At 42.2% G+C, this 14874-nt stretch overlaps 1 protein-coding gene across 1 annotated transcript; it reads left to right on the forward strand.

Moving 5' to 3' along the window:
* Positions 1-10911: 10911 nt before the first annotated feature.
* Positions 10912-13658, forward strand: LOC128308404 (serine/threonine-protein kinase VRK1). The gene is made up of 2 exons (XM_053045487.1): positions 10912-11464; positions 11549-13658. Exons 1-2 carry the CDS (start codon positions 11222-11224, stop codon positions 13220-13222), a joined length of 1917 nt encoding a protein of 638 aa, XP_052901447.1. The 5' UTR covers positions 10912-11221; the 3' UTR covers positions 13223-13658.
* The last annotated feature ends 1216 nt before the right edge of the window (positions 13659-14874 follow it).

Genomic DNA, 14874 nt, shown 5'->3' on the forward strand with positions numbered 1-14874 from the left:
CATTCATCTGGTATGGTATAGGTATGGAGCACTTCCTACCCCTAGTGCCATTTCCAGTATTTTACTTTAGCAAACTAACATATCTTGTGTGTGTCAGTGTTTTTTTTCTATCATTCTATTTGAGGCTGCTGTTTTTTTCTCTTTGTTAAAATTTCTTTCTTTCCTTTTTTAAAGTCTAGTTGCAAAGTTTAATATGTTAGTTGGATGCTTGTTTTTTGTGTTTTGTTTCTGCACAATGAAGCTGTTTAAGGATAGTTTCTGCCATTGCTGCAGTGTCACCTGGGCTTCGTAAGCATCCGGCGACCAGGAAAGATAATAGTATGAACTCTTTCCATCGTGGAACTTTGCACCGGCAGCAAAAGTTTGCCATTTTTCCATTCCCTTGTCTTATTACACCCGCCTCGTTCGTATTGTAGCCATCGGTCAAATGCAAATGTTGTCCGATCGCTCGACTCATTGTGTGTTTTTGCTCCCCTCCCCCGCATTTTTTTCTTACCCCTTCGCACTGTCGGGAAAATCCAAGATTCTTCCAAGGTTTTCCCGGGTTTTATTCTTTACCAGCTAGTGCTAGCCAACAAATGCCAACCGAAATATCGCTGAATAATCGTTGTAGTTGGTAGTGCAAACGGGTAAAGAGTTTTTCGCCATACGGAAGAGTTTCGTGATGGCTAGATTTGTTGTCCGGAATCCCTTTTTTTCTTTCCATTTTCGGGGCGGAATTATATGGTTTTTTTTTCTCCATTTCATGTTTGCTTCCGACGGACACAACCAAGCTGCTAGAGGGAAGGGGGGCGCTATATTAATGGAAAGGAACGGAGTGCAAAGAAGTTGCCCGAGTTGTCGACCACGATAAAAATACCAAAAAGGAGGAAAACTCTAAATGTCTTTGATGGGTTAAATAGTGCTCAGTTGGTGGTTCCGCGCAAGCTTTTGTTGATTGAAACAGTGCAGAATAACGCATACAAAAAATTCCCACTCACAAAATCCTCATCATGATAAATGGATGGCGAATCTGTCCCTTTTTTTTGTCTGGCAGTTTAATTCCCAACCCCACCGAACTAATGGGCGGGAAAAACTCGCATCAATTTTCCGAAAGCCAAATCATGACTGCTCATTTGGAAACTGCCAAAAACAATGCTTTTGTTTGTGTGTCCGGGTTTCACTTGTCATTTCCATCCTTCGCGAGATGGTTTGCTTTGCTCTGCTGCAAGCTTTTCCTTTGCTCGGATCGAGCTTTTTTCGAACAGTGTTCGGGGAAGGATCTGTAATATTACTTGCCACGGGACTGCATGGAACAGTTTTGTAAGGAGTTTTTAATCGAGTTTTGGGGCTTAATGGTAAAAAGCGGTCCCCCCGACGGTACAAGTGTGTAAATGTTTGTTCTACTGTACCTACTACTACTACTTATACTTTATTTTACTTGTACAGGTTCGGGCTTTTCATCAGAAGCGGAATCATCAGTGGGAGTTGGAATGCATTTTTAACTAGTTTGTCTTCATCTTCGTGCTTATCATTTCACAAGTCCCGAAAGCCTCGTCTTTCGCCCAAATGGAATGGGCCTACAGCAGCAATTACGAAACTTTGATTTCGTGGGTTTATACCCATAAAATGAAGCATAAATAAACAAGCCTTTAGGTTTTCCTACGTCCCGGTGTCTTACCGATGGACAAATGTTTACTTGGGACGGTGACTTTACCATAGCTGACCGACGGAAACAAAGAACCACTCGAACACCGGGTATGGGTATGGGAACGGTTGCTTTTATTTCAATTTCGTAGCAAAACAAAAGAATATTTCAGACTCATGAATCGAATGTCTCAAAGGAGTTTCGGTGCGTCCCTCGGTGCGCCGAGACGAATGCTGCGACTGTCGGTTAACTGCAGCGCGGTCCGGGTTGAGGATGAAGGTGGCGTGAGGTATTGGGCACGTTTGTCCCTTCAGAGCAAAGGCACGCAATCCGTAGATGTTCCCTTGTTCGGCGAAGGAAAATTCGTTGTGACACATTGTCCGCAGTTGAGGGACGCACCATGGGGTTGGGTTTTTGTTTTAAAATTTATGGACCAAATTGTGAGTGTGTTTGTAATGGGGTTGTCGTGGGCGCAATCTACGCAATCCATTCGCTTGACGTTGCGTATTTCGGTATTTCGATGGCCATTAATACATACATGTTTGTCTTTCGCAAATGAAGATGAATGGAATTGAGTGCTTTTGGCGTTACAAACGTACAAAGTATTGTGCACGGTATCGATATAACTATGATTATTTGATGATTGTTTATTATTTATGGGTAGTTTATACAGTATGAAAATGGTGCCGTTGTGTTATGTTATAAAATTGTTACAAACGTTTCTTCTTTCTACTTTCGTTTTATCAGGACTCCAACCACGACAGATCTAGCTTTGCCATTACTGATTTTTTCTGACTATATTTCCTTAAAGCGGGATAGTAGTTGGTCGGTTCTGCGTACGGGGGATTAGAATTTGGACCGGTCCTGTAGTGTGTCCTATCACCACCGGTCCTTTTCGGTATAATATTCAGATTATATTTATAATGGTTGGAAAAACACTTGACATGGTTCATCAAAATCTATTCCTTCTGCGAGACTCAAATAGTGGAGATCGGATATGCACTATTCACCACAATGCCCGGTCTGGGTATAGTTTTTGACTCGTCGTGCTGATATACGCACCAGGACTGTGGCTATTCAGCTATTGATCACAGTAATGTAAGTCCACAGAGGGACTGTATTTGTGCTTAATTAAAAAACATATGGTTAGTGTGTAATTCTGACGAAATGTCATACAAGGGTCATCTATGTCAGCCACCTAATACGGCTTAAGAAAACTTAGCTATACGGCCCTACTGGAGGCTTGTCCAGATGAGATTCGATCCAAGACCTTCGAATGTGGCATTGATGCGACCGCTCGTCGAATCTAATTGAATCTAAAGGTACACAAATCCAAGGTACAAAAGTTGACCTTGCTCTACGGTTTGTGAATAATTCTTCCACATTAGGTGGCTTTTACTTCAAATCGACTGTAATGAACTGGAAAATAGCACACAAGTGCCACCACAGCCGATCCATCAGAAACGCCCTAGCGAAATTTTCACCCAAATTGCGACCCATCAATCGACAATCTCCAAACCTACGCAAGGAACCAAACGCGCCCGGGTATGGATCAATATTTGCCTTGAAAATGTCCCTTTTCGTCATCATCGTGGTGAGAGTGCTTGTAGTGGGATTTGAACCGTATCATACCCCATCCAAGCATTCTCCTTCACCGTTCTCTTCCCGTGAACGGAAGGACGGACGGTATGTATATTAATAAATCGCTTTCGCTTTGGCAAGCAAATATTGGCCGTGTGCTGCGCTGGTTCGTGGCAGTGTTCTTGATTTGCCCATCGCAATGGGCCAGTACTACGCTAGAAATGCGCAACGGTTGATGAATGTGGTAAAAGCAAACATGCACTCCGCCGGTTTCTTCGCAGCTGGGAAATGGAGAAGGTCCTCGAGCGATGGGTAAACAAACCATGCTGACTAGTCCGGCAACGGAGGACGACATCATCGGTTAATGAGTGTGTCAGACAGGCAGGCAGGCAGGCGGATCACTTTTTGGCTGACGCAACTGGTTCCGTTTGGAGTCGCTGTGTGGGAGTCAACGTTGTACTGTTGCTGCTAAATTAAACTCTAAATGTAATATTTTTACACTGAGATTGCAATTTGTTTGACAGCTAGCATGCTGATATGTTGGTAGTAGTAGTAGTAGTTTTCTTTATTGAATAGAGATATCAGTATACATTGAAATTAGTTGATAAGTTTACAATGGGTTCGCCAACGCTTTCCTCATTATATTGGAATTTTGTATTCTACTAAGCTTTGCTGAACAGATTTTATGTTTTCCTTTAGAGGAGACTGGAATTCGGGTGGGAAAATATTGCAAAAACCCACCTCAGGACAAGAAAAAAAAAATTATATATATTATTATTTTTAGAAAGACAAACGCTTACAAAGAAAGAAGAGAAATAAAAAAGATTGAAACCTAGACCTAATCTTAATAATCTATACAGTGATAAAGGTGGGCTTTGGGATATGATAGAAGTTTGTGGGTAGGGTGGGAGAATGTTGGAGAATTAGTAATATCAGAAGAACATATGGGTTGAGGATGTCAAAAATGTGGTTTTTGGGTTGTTATTGGTTTTTGAAATGTATTTGGAGTTCAATTTCAATATAAATGTTTCTAGGACTTCAATATTACAAATTTTATGTATCAGAGTAGTTCTACTCCAGGGTGGGTGGTTTAAAAAAGCTTTTAAGAATTTATTTTGGATTCTTTGCACTTTTATTTTGTGAGATTTAGCACACGAGCTCCAAACTGGTGATCCATAGGTTATTACGGGTCGGATTAGGGAAGTATATAAAAGAAGTTTATTTTTTAGGTTTAATTTTGAATTTCTATTTAAAAAACAGTAGAGGCTTCGGTATAGTTTTTCACATCTTATTATAAGGTTTTCAATATGTGGCTTGAAGGTGAGTCTTTTGTCTATGGTCATACCTAAGTACTTGACTTCGGTGCGCCAGGGTATGTTTATTCCATTTAATTGAAGATTTTTATTGGGTAATTTACGATTACTAGTACAACGAGTGAAAAATATTGCTTCAGACTTGTTTGGGTTGATTTTTAATTTCCATTTGTTGCAATATTTCTGGTAGATAAGTAAGGAATTTTTTAATGAGTTAACTATTGTTTTCGATATTTTGCTACAAGTGCCGATTGCTAAGTCATCTGCATACTGATATTGTGTACATTTTGTCATTTTGGGTATGTCAGATGTGAAAATGTTGAATAGTAAGGGAGAAAGTACACTGCCCTGTGGTACACCAGCCATAGGTGTGTAATTATTGGATATGGAGTTAGTGATGTGTACGGCATTAGTTCTATTTGTTAGGAAACTTTTAATTAAATGGACTATATAGTTTGGATATCCGTGTTTAATTAATTTGTAGGTTAAAGCGTCGTGCCAAATGGTGTCAAAGGCTTTTTCCATGTCTAGTAGTATTAACCCAGTTGATTTTTTGGAATCTCGATTGTGTGTTATATCGTTTTTGAGTCGGTGTAGTTGGTGTGTTGTGGAGAGACCGGGTTGGAAACCAAACTGTGAATTTGGAATGATTTTATGCATTTCTGAGTGTGTTCTTAGTCTCAACGCAATTATTTTTTCAAATATTTTGCTGAGGCAATTTAGCAGGCTAATAGGTCTATAGTTGCAAGCTTGACTCAAATCTTTACCAGATTTTGGAATGGGTACAACCTTAGCGTGTTTCCAGTTTTTTGGAAAATATCCTAGTTTCAAACATGCGTTGAAAATTATGGAGATGTAGACAATAACGGTTCGTGGAAGCTGCTTTATGGTTCTGTAATTTATATTATCTGGTCCTGAAGAGGATTTGTTTTTAGTTGACTTTATAATTTTAATTATGTCTTTAGGTTTAATTAAATCGGTGGGAATTATTCTCGGAGTGGGGTTAGATTGGAAAAACTTTAAAACAGTTGAGTTTATTTTATTTTCTATAGGACTTGTACTATTTGATGTGGTGTTGTGCGCTTCTTGAAAATGTGTTTTAATTGCTTCGCTTTTTTCTTTAGGGGTCAAAAGCGTGTTGTTATTATGTTTCAGAACTGGAATACTTTTGGATTGTTTTTTTATTATTTTCACGAACTTCCATAACTTACTGTTGTTGTTGTGTTGAGGGTTAATAGATTCAAGATTTTTAGACCATGCGGAATTTCTCAGTAAACACAGTCTGGCTTCAATTTCTCGCTTCAGGGAAAAGTAGGTGTTTTTATAATTGTTATTTAGTCTGTGTCTTTGCCATTTTTTCCTGTATATATTTCTTTGTTTAATTAAGGAAATAATTGATTGCGGTATGAAAATATTATAATCACCCGGAGTGGAACGAGGAACGGCTATATCATGAGCTTGTGTTAAATTAGCTGTTAGTGTGTTTATCATGGTATCAATTGTAGATGGATGTGTGATCAGATTAAAGTCAATTCCATTGTGATTTATACTGTTTTTAAGTTGAGATCTGAACAGAGGCCAGTTTGCATTTTTGTAGTCAAAGATTTGTTTTTTCGGAATTTTAGTCAAGTGCGTGTCGTTGATGGTAAACAAGACTGGTAGATGATCTGAGGTTAGATCGGTCTTAGTCTTTGGTTGGGAGAAGTCTTGGTTATTTGTAAGGATCAGATCTAATGTGGAGGGATTATTGTTGGGATTAGATGGAATATAGGTTGGTGAATCAGGATGGTTTATAGAAAATTGACTTATTTGCAATAGATCAAATAGGATTTTTCCTGCTTGGTTATTAGAAGCGCAATTCCACAGTCTATGACGAGCATTAAAGTCTCCACATATGAAGAATTTGTGCTTAAGGTTGGTTAAGGTTTTTATATCGGCTCTGAATTTAGACATATTTTTATTTGCACCTGGATGATAAGATGCCACAAATGAAATTGGGGACCGACTGGTGTGAATTTTGATTCCAATAGCCTCTACGGTTTTGAGGTTAAAGCTGATATGTTGGCAACATGGAGCATTTTGCATAAAAAAAAACTGAACATTTTAACCCTCATTATCTTCGTTCTTTCTTCAGCCAGCACAAGGAATAAGCAATTGAAATTTCAAGTGTACAGCCTGACATCAAAGCTTCCAACACGGGCATCCTTTTGCACTCCGAATCTTCCCGGAACCGCGCTTGATGAGCCACTCAGTTTGCAGTTCTGGAAAGAGAAAAAGAAAACATGGTGCTACACGGGCCGTACTTAAACCACAACACTCTTGATGGCTACTCGCACAACACTTTCTTACATCCATCATCATAATCTCTGGGCACTTCCTCCCGTACAGCAGCACAGCACAAATAGCGAAACGGGAGGACTCTCGACACACTTCCCCGAGAGTCGCGTTGTGCATCGCCGGGATGGTGCATCCCCGGAAATGGGCCACATTAGTGTAACGACGACTAGTGTACACTTACCTCTTTTCAGTTGTTTTTCGCGCTACTAACGTAACGCTGACGTTCCTAATAGCGCAGGAAATGAAACGGGAACGCCCGGGGACGCATGCAGACTGGGAGCCCAGCATTTGTTTCTTTGGTGGTAAAATGATGTTGCCTTTTTCTAGCTTGACCAAGGGGAGTGTGAGGGGGGTAGTGTGTAGCTTGTTGCTGTCGCCATAGCCATACCACATTACGGTTGTGTATGCTTTGTGCTTCACGGTAGGACCCACTGTAGGACACTTCCGGTAATGAGAGACAACTTAAAACTCGGTTCGGTGGCGGTTTCATGAAATAAGGACACGAAGATTTCTCGGATTCTGGTCCGGTTTTTACGGTACTCACGGGAGCTCCTAATGGGTGCTTTCAGTGATGGAACCTAATGGACAGGCGATGACACTTTTCATTCGGTGGGTGGGAAAAACGGAAAAATACCGGAGTAGGGCAAACGGTACCATACCGACCGTGGTTCATGTAACAGTTTTCAAAAATCAACCCCAACCGATAGTCTTACTATATTAACCTGTCAACGGCTTAATGGAGCTCGACTATAACTAAACATACCAAGAACTCAAGCAATGGAGACAGAGACTGTGCCCGGCATCAGTCGAAGGAACAGCTTTTGAAAGACACTGAAAGGAATTGCCGATTAGTTTGTGGGTTTTGTTTCTCAATCCCCAATCCCTTCTATTCGATCGGTAGTAATGACTGAAGCGGTCAGAAAATAAAACTGACATTTGGTTTAGCCGATCTAATCCTTTAATCTTCGAAACCGTCCATCACCGTCTCAGTGGAGATGGTTTACTTTTTCCGTACCTGTACTGTCGCTTGAGACTGATTGATAGGCTTTATCCCTGCCTCCGATAACTGGCCACTACTGATGAGAAAACAAGGCAACGAAATTAAAAACTCATCAGACTCGCTCTCGAGGCATCTCTGGTTGGCACATCTCATGGAAGCAAATCTTGCTTGATTGACGACCTGATGTTGCGATGTCTGCGGAGGAGAGTTAGCAACTGCGGGCTGTGGTGCGATGTCTTCCATTTAATGTTTCACTACAGCACGTTATAATGTGTGGTTTTTCTAAGAACTTTATTTTTTCCTTGGATGGCAGGAGTAATAAAGAAAAGTTCTTCGGCAAAGTCAACGTGAAGTCGTGGTTGCCGTCAAGTACAGATCAGGGCAAATACAGAACCATCTGTCAACAAACTCTCAACACAACAGTGGCCGGCAGTTTGGGATTACTTACTGCGAATGACAATTTTTCTGCTTGAAGCATGAGATGTTACTACAACATTTGTCTAACATTCATGTCGGATATTCATGTCGTGTTTGTGGTAAAGTTTTATCAATTCCACTTCTTCAACAGTTCATATTACAACTAACGACGGGATGTTTTGTCCATAGCCTCCACAGCCGTCTTTCGATGGGAATGTTGAATGTTGATGTTGTTGATGATGATGATGATGATGATGATGATAATGTTATCCCTATCCTATCCCTGAATGGTACTTTTATCTGCTTCAAATGTTGACCAAGTACGCGCGCCTGCTTCCCGGAAGCGGGCTCATTTTCGCGCGTCCCCTTTATTAAATCGATTCATTCCAGCGTCAGCCGGCCGGATGGAAGATTCCGTTGGGTTATTTTGATGCATTTGATTAAAATCAAAGCCTAAAGCCGCTTCGGGAACGAAAATCTGGCTTCTTTGGCTCCTATACCTTCCCCTCCACTAGTGCTACAGCACTTCCGGATTGTGAATCCGGATTCGAGTTCGTCTGCGAAATCTGCTATTGGGGTGCTTTTTTTCTTTGGGGAGTTTGTTCAAATCGTTTCCGGTTGGTGTCGGATTTAGCTACAAGAATGGAAGGATGATGATCGCTGGGTATCGAGCAGAAATGCCAACTCATCAGTTGCAGAGGGTGATTCTCGGTACATTCGGTGACAGTTGAGTTGATAGTGGCGTAGAAAAGCAATGGCATTGTTCCGGCGGGGGGGAAAGAAACAAGATATGGCACATGATGATGGAATGACACAAGGCTTAATGTGGCGGAAGTAATGAGATTTGAAGGCGGCAGAATGCAATGGTCGGAACATGGGCAACCGTACGATAAACAGGGAAAAGGCGGAACAAACCATCGGAAGCGTTGGCACGGAATGTGCGGGCGATAGCGATGAGGACGTAGCTCATGAAGCCTGGAATTTACGCACCAGTGCAGTGTACACGATAAGAGCGCATGATGTGGATGTGGAATTATTTTTCCGGGAGAAAAACACATTTTGCTATTGCTGTTCGTCGAAAAGTCGTACAAGGAAAAGAGCTTTCTTCGCTGCATCCAAACTGATATCGTGAGCCAGCCAGTTGAAACTGCAGAGTTTTATCATTTCTACCGTGCCCTTTGTTGATTTTTCCGATATGGGGGCTATAGAACGCGTGTAATAAATACAGTGTAATAAATTCTAAAACACCCGTCTAACATATACAATATTTTCCATTAAATCATGTGTAGTGTATTACATTTTTCCAAATGATTTTGGGATTTATGTCGTGCAACGCTACTGTATATCACCATTATTGTGCGCTTTTGAGACTCGTCAAGGTGTTTTTTTTGTGAACGAGAACAGCTATTAAATCTTGTGCCATATTTATTTTATAATCCTGTCAACCTAGTACCGAGTAGTTTGGAAGGATACGTTGCTTTTAAAGGAGACTCAGAGTTACTCATTGCCAATTTCATTTCACTTTACTCGTTCGAAAATAATCGCCAACGGAGAGCATCTGGTTTCACCGGCGATCAGATCGCTGGTTGAACCTCTGAACTGGTGACGATCGTTGGAAGATTAAACTTTACGACACCGAAGGAGGTAGGGCACTGGCCATACGGACGACGTCCATTATGAACACATCGACTATCGAGAACTATGAAGTAGGGAGGGTGTTGGTGCATCGTTGGTAACACTTGGCCTTCGCCGTTTGCGAGGACACTTCTGAAGCGTTTGCTGAAATGTTCTTACGATGAACTAAAACCCCGTGAGCGTAAGGCGTCTTTCTGTGCGGATTTGCTACCGCTGATGTCTATCGCATGCCGTGTGCTAAAGTAGCCGGGCTTTTCGACCCATTCCATTGAGAGAACAAAATAAGAAAAAAAAAAGATGACGTGGAATGGAGTGTACTTTCTCATTTATAGGTTCAAGGATTACCTTCTTTTATAGATGCACTCGTAGGATGTACCGTCTGGTGCGCGCTACTACTGGCACTGGTTTTCACAATGAGACATGTGCTACAAAGGGTGTCCAACCCCGGGCACCATACGGCAACAGTAAAACTTCACCGACAGAGCGTCCATTTTCTTCGTCTATTGGAACAGCTCCAAAGTGACCGGAAAACGACCATCTTTCATGAGCTAGTTTTCCCTGGGTGGCGTGCAGCAACGGCCAAGAGTCTGAGCTAAACACACTCTTTAGCGTTACCATCGGCCGTAAAATTGAGTGGAGAGTGAGAAATAATTGCACTTTATTGTATGATGTGTCTGGCTTAGCGTGGGAGTCGGTACGAGATTATTAGTGCAACCAGTGTACGTCTCCAGCGGGAAGGTTGCTGTCAGGTTAAGAATTGGTTGTGATTTATGTTGGTCGAAGCTTGTGAGTTGTTGCTTTTCTGTGCAGCAGTATGATTACGTGCATTGTTAAAACTGATACTGAGCGTTGAACACCAATAACCACCCGTTTTAGAGGAAGAAATAAGGTGCTTTTCCTAGGAAAACCACCCTAAGCACTATTAATTTGTATATATTTTTTGTATGGCATTAGTATACTATACAACCTAATGAAAACCGTTGTTTTTCGTTTCAGATTAAACTGTGCTGAATTGAGAAAAGCGTAATAAAAACCTTCATCGCGAATTAGCTAAAGTTGCGCACGCATTGTTCGCGCTGCCAACGATCTTTTTCAACGAGCATAGTGCCGCTACCATCCACAGCAGGCGATGGCGCTGTCACATGCGCTGTCAACTTTCAAACTGCCATAAATGTCAAAACAGTTCAACATCAAATTGGCGGCCATTCGGCATCACGAAAACGAAGTTTATTGGTTCAGTGGTCGCTTTTGTTTGGCTTGTTTTCGTTTGGTTTATTATCCACCGCTAGCGTAAACGTTTGACCGTAAAGCATGTCCCGAAAGAAGCCGGGCCCGGCCGATGCGGGTGCTGCAAAACGTCCGAAACGTGCCAACAATCTTTACACCAGGCCGGAGAAGATCCCACTCGGGACGATATTAACCGATGCGTTCAACGTACCGTGGAAGGTAGGACCATCGATCGGTACCGGTGGCTTCGGGGAGATCTACTGCGCGTACTGCTTTGCACAAGCTGCACCAAAAACGGTTGCCGAGTATCCCAACGTTGTGAAGATCGTAAGTATCATGTTTGTTTACTGTTTCATTCAAACATCTGTAGACATAACATTCCGTATATCATGCGCGCGCTTTTCATCCTAGGAACCGCACGAAAATGGACCGCTTTTCGTCGAAACACATTTCTACCGCAAGATCTGCAAGGTGGACGACGTCGAACGATATAGGAAGCTGCGCAAGCTAAAACACCTGGGCATGCCGTACTACCTTGCCAGCGGATCACACACATTGAACAATGTGAAGCATCGGTTTTTGGTGATTCCACGCTTTGGCGCTAGTTTGCAGTCGGTTTACATGCAGAACAACAAATGCTTGCCACTGTCTACCGTTTGTCGGGCTGGCATGCAGATGCTGGATGTGCTGGAGTACATCCATTCGAATCAGTATGTACACGCGGACTTGAAGGGTGATAACATTCTGTTTGGGATGGGTGATCGTGGCCGGGAGCGGTTGTATTTGGTGGACTTTGGCATGGCTAGCCGGGTCGTGCTGGAAGATCAGTTTAAGCCAGATCCCCGGAAGAAACACAATGGTACAATCGAGTATACGTCGCGTGACGCCCATCAGGGTGTAATGACGATGCGGGGTGATTTGGAAATATTGGCCTACAACATGATCGAATGGGCCGGTGGGTGTTTGCCTTGGAAGGAAGAAAAATTGTTGAAAGATTGCAACAAGGTGCAGCAGATGAAGGAGGAAGGTATGAGTGATGTGGCTGGTTTGCTGAAGCAAAGTTTCCGGAAGCATGTATCGGTGCCGAAAGTACTGCAACCGTTTTTGGAGTTTGTAAACGGTTTGCGATATAACGAGACGCCCAAGTATACGGTTTGTAGTAAAATATTCGAAAAGGCACTCAAAACGCTTGGCGCCTCAAACACGGGAGTGCTCGAGGTGAGTATTGCCAGTGCATCAAACGTGAACGATTCTTCGGGACCGATGAACAAAACAAAAACAAAGAAACGACGAACGCTGGACACATCCATTTCTAACGGGCTTGCTGACACGGTACCAAACACACCGGACGATGAAGAATACTCGACAAGCGTACGCACTCCCAAGCGAAAACAGAAGACACCCGCCATAAGTCCTTCGTTGATGACGCACACAAAGCAGCGCACTGTGAACAGATCGCACGCTATACCAGATACAGAGCCAAACACACCAGAGGATGACGAAGATTCGCCCGTGCTCTCACAGAGGTCCAAACGTAGATTGGAACGTTCCGATGCATCCGTTGCTGGACAAGCACGAATGAAAAAACCCCTACTGCCTAACCCAAAAACTATGGCTTTGTTGGACACGGTTCCTAACACACCGGATGAGGAAGAGGATCTTTCCCGCGCCCTGTCGAAAACGAGCCGAAAACTTAAATCTGACCCCGATGAGCTAGCGCCAAACCGTGGAAGGTACAATAGAAAGGTAACCTTGGATGAAGAACGAACCACGCGGCGCAAGGAGAAAACGCACACAATCGTGCAGAGTGCGTCATCGCAGGGCATAAACATACGCATCGAAACACCGCGAAAGAAGCGAACGGGAACCGTTCCTACTGAATCTCCCCAGGAAATCACCATCAAGCTAACGCTGAACGCGAATGTGTCGGTCAATACACGAAGCAAGCGGAACGGAACGGTCGTTGTTATGTCGCAGGACTCGAGCAGAAATGACGAATCGCTGGAAGCTTCGCAGGATGTTATCGATATATCTTCCGCTACTGAGGAGAACAACGTGTCCCGGAACTTGTTTGATGATTATTGAACTGACCGGGTAAGCCATCTTCTATTCGCTACGTTGTGTAAGTACGCTTTTACTATAATTGTCCATTTGGTGGTCGAATGCTCTAGGTACAATAAATTAAAATGTTGCTTTTGTATGCGCGATTATAAACAAAACAGCTATTTTGTTTTGTTCCGCAGCTCGCTGGAGGATCTGCAAAAGTAGCGAATTATCAATATCTTTGGACAGGAAGCATGCTTACCTGCAACGGAAAACCATTGCAACATCCTTTCACGTAACAGTTTGCAGACCCGGAAGAATCATTCCCATAGAAATTATGCATCTCCCAGGAAGGTTATCCTGTGAGAAACGTTGGTTCTGTTTAGTATTACGATAGTCCAAACAAATGATTTAAGAAAAGCACTCATCATTCGTTATTGTAGTTCGGTGTGTTATTGTTCGCGAAATTTCTAGCGCTCTTGCAACGTTCAGCATTCTGGTAAATGAAGAATCAGTTAGCCTAGAGTCTACTTAAGTTTTCTGGAACTACTAAATGAGATATTGATGTATTTTTACATGACACTATCAATGTTGAACGATTAACAAAAGCAGACTAAAATGTACACAACTGATCGTCGCTTCATGAAGTAAAATAAACAAATTGTCAAATGCGGCTATCTTCGCTGTAACAGGTACCCCGAAAAAACAATAAGTTCCAAAAGAAAGAAATATAATCACGTACAAAGTAGGAGTATTAATTAAAGTAGGATGATAAATCTAAATAGTTTACGTTCAATAGGCACGTTCTTTTGAGCACGTGTGAAATGTGACGGTCACTGTTTTCTAGCACCACGAACGATTTAATAGCCATTAGAAGCTTCGGAAATGATAAGTTTTTCTTCCTTCCGACATAAGTTTAATTTTAATACCCCCTTAACCTTCCGCTGCCAGGAATGTAGAGTTGGGAGAAAAAAACAATTAAAATAGTAAATCACAACGCGTTCTCCGATCCGGTTGCGGTCCTAGTGCTTTTTTTACTCGGGTTGCCCCCTCTAAACTGTTGCTCCTCGGGCGTGACAAAGGTAAGTTCGCTTCACCACCAAAATCTCCATATCAGTGACCCGGAAATGGGATAATATCCTTATCCTCTGCTGCTGTTTTATGTGTTTGTACGCAAGGAGCAAACAAAATTAATAGTGTGCACCCATTGGGTTAGGATAACGAAAAGGTGACAATGACACGCCAGCATCCCTAGGCCTAGCAACCGGAAATGGACCCGGTGCTGTGGGGTTCAATGCGGCGGACAAAGGACGTTGTTAAACGGGTTATCGTTTGAAGAGGGATAAAATGTAATTTTTAATTTCACTTCCGCCTGCGCAGCAAGTTAATGAGATTACGTGGAAAAATTTAATACCAAACGTCACACTAAGTGAAGCGTTCGTTTATGGGTAAAAAGGGGGGAGAGAATGGTAGAGAAATTGGATTGTTCGTTGTAATTATTTTAAGCCACGACTACAAAGCGGTTAAACAACAATGGAAAAATTAATTCATATTAAGCAAATGGAGGGTTAATAGAAGTGTTTGATCCTTCTGATGAAGAGCTTTTTGTGGGCTTTTTCCAAATTTTAATATAGTTTACAATAAATATTTTTATACTTTCAGTGATGTGGCATCGTACGGTAAAAGTTAAAAAA

The sequence above is a fragment of the Anopheles moucheti genome, chromosome 2 (assembly GCF_943734755.1).
Source record: "Anopheles moucheti chromosome 2, idAnoMoucSN_F20_07, whole genome shotgun sequence".
NCBI classification, from domain to species: Eukaryota; Metazoa; Arthropoda; class Insecta; order Diptera; family Culicidae; genus Anopheles; species Anopheles moucheti.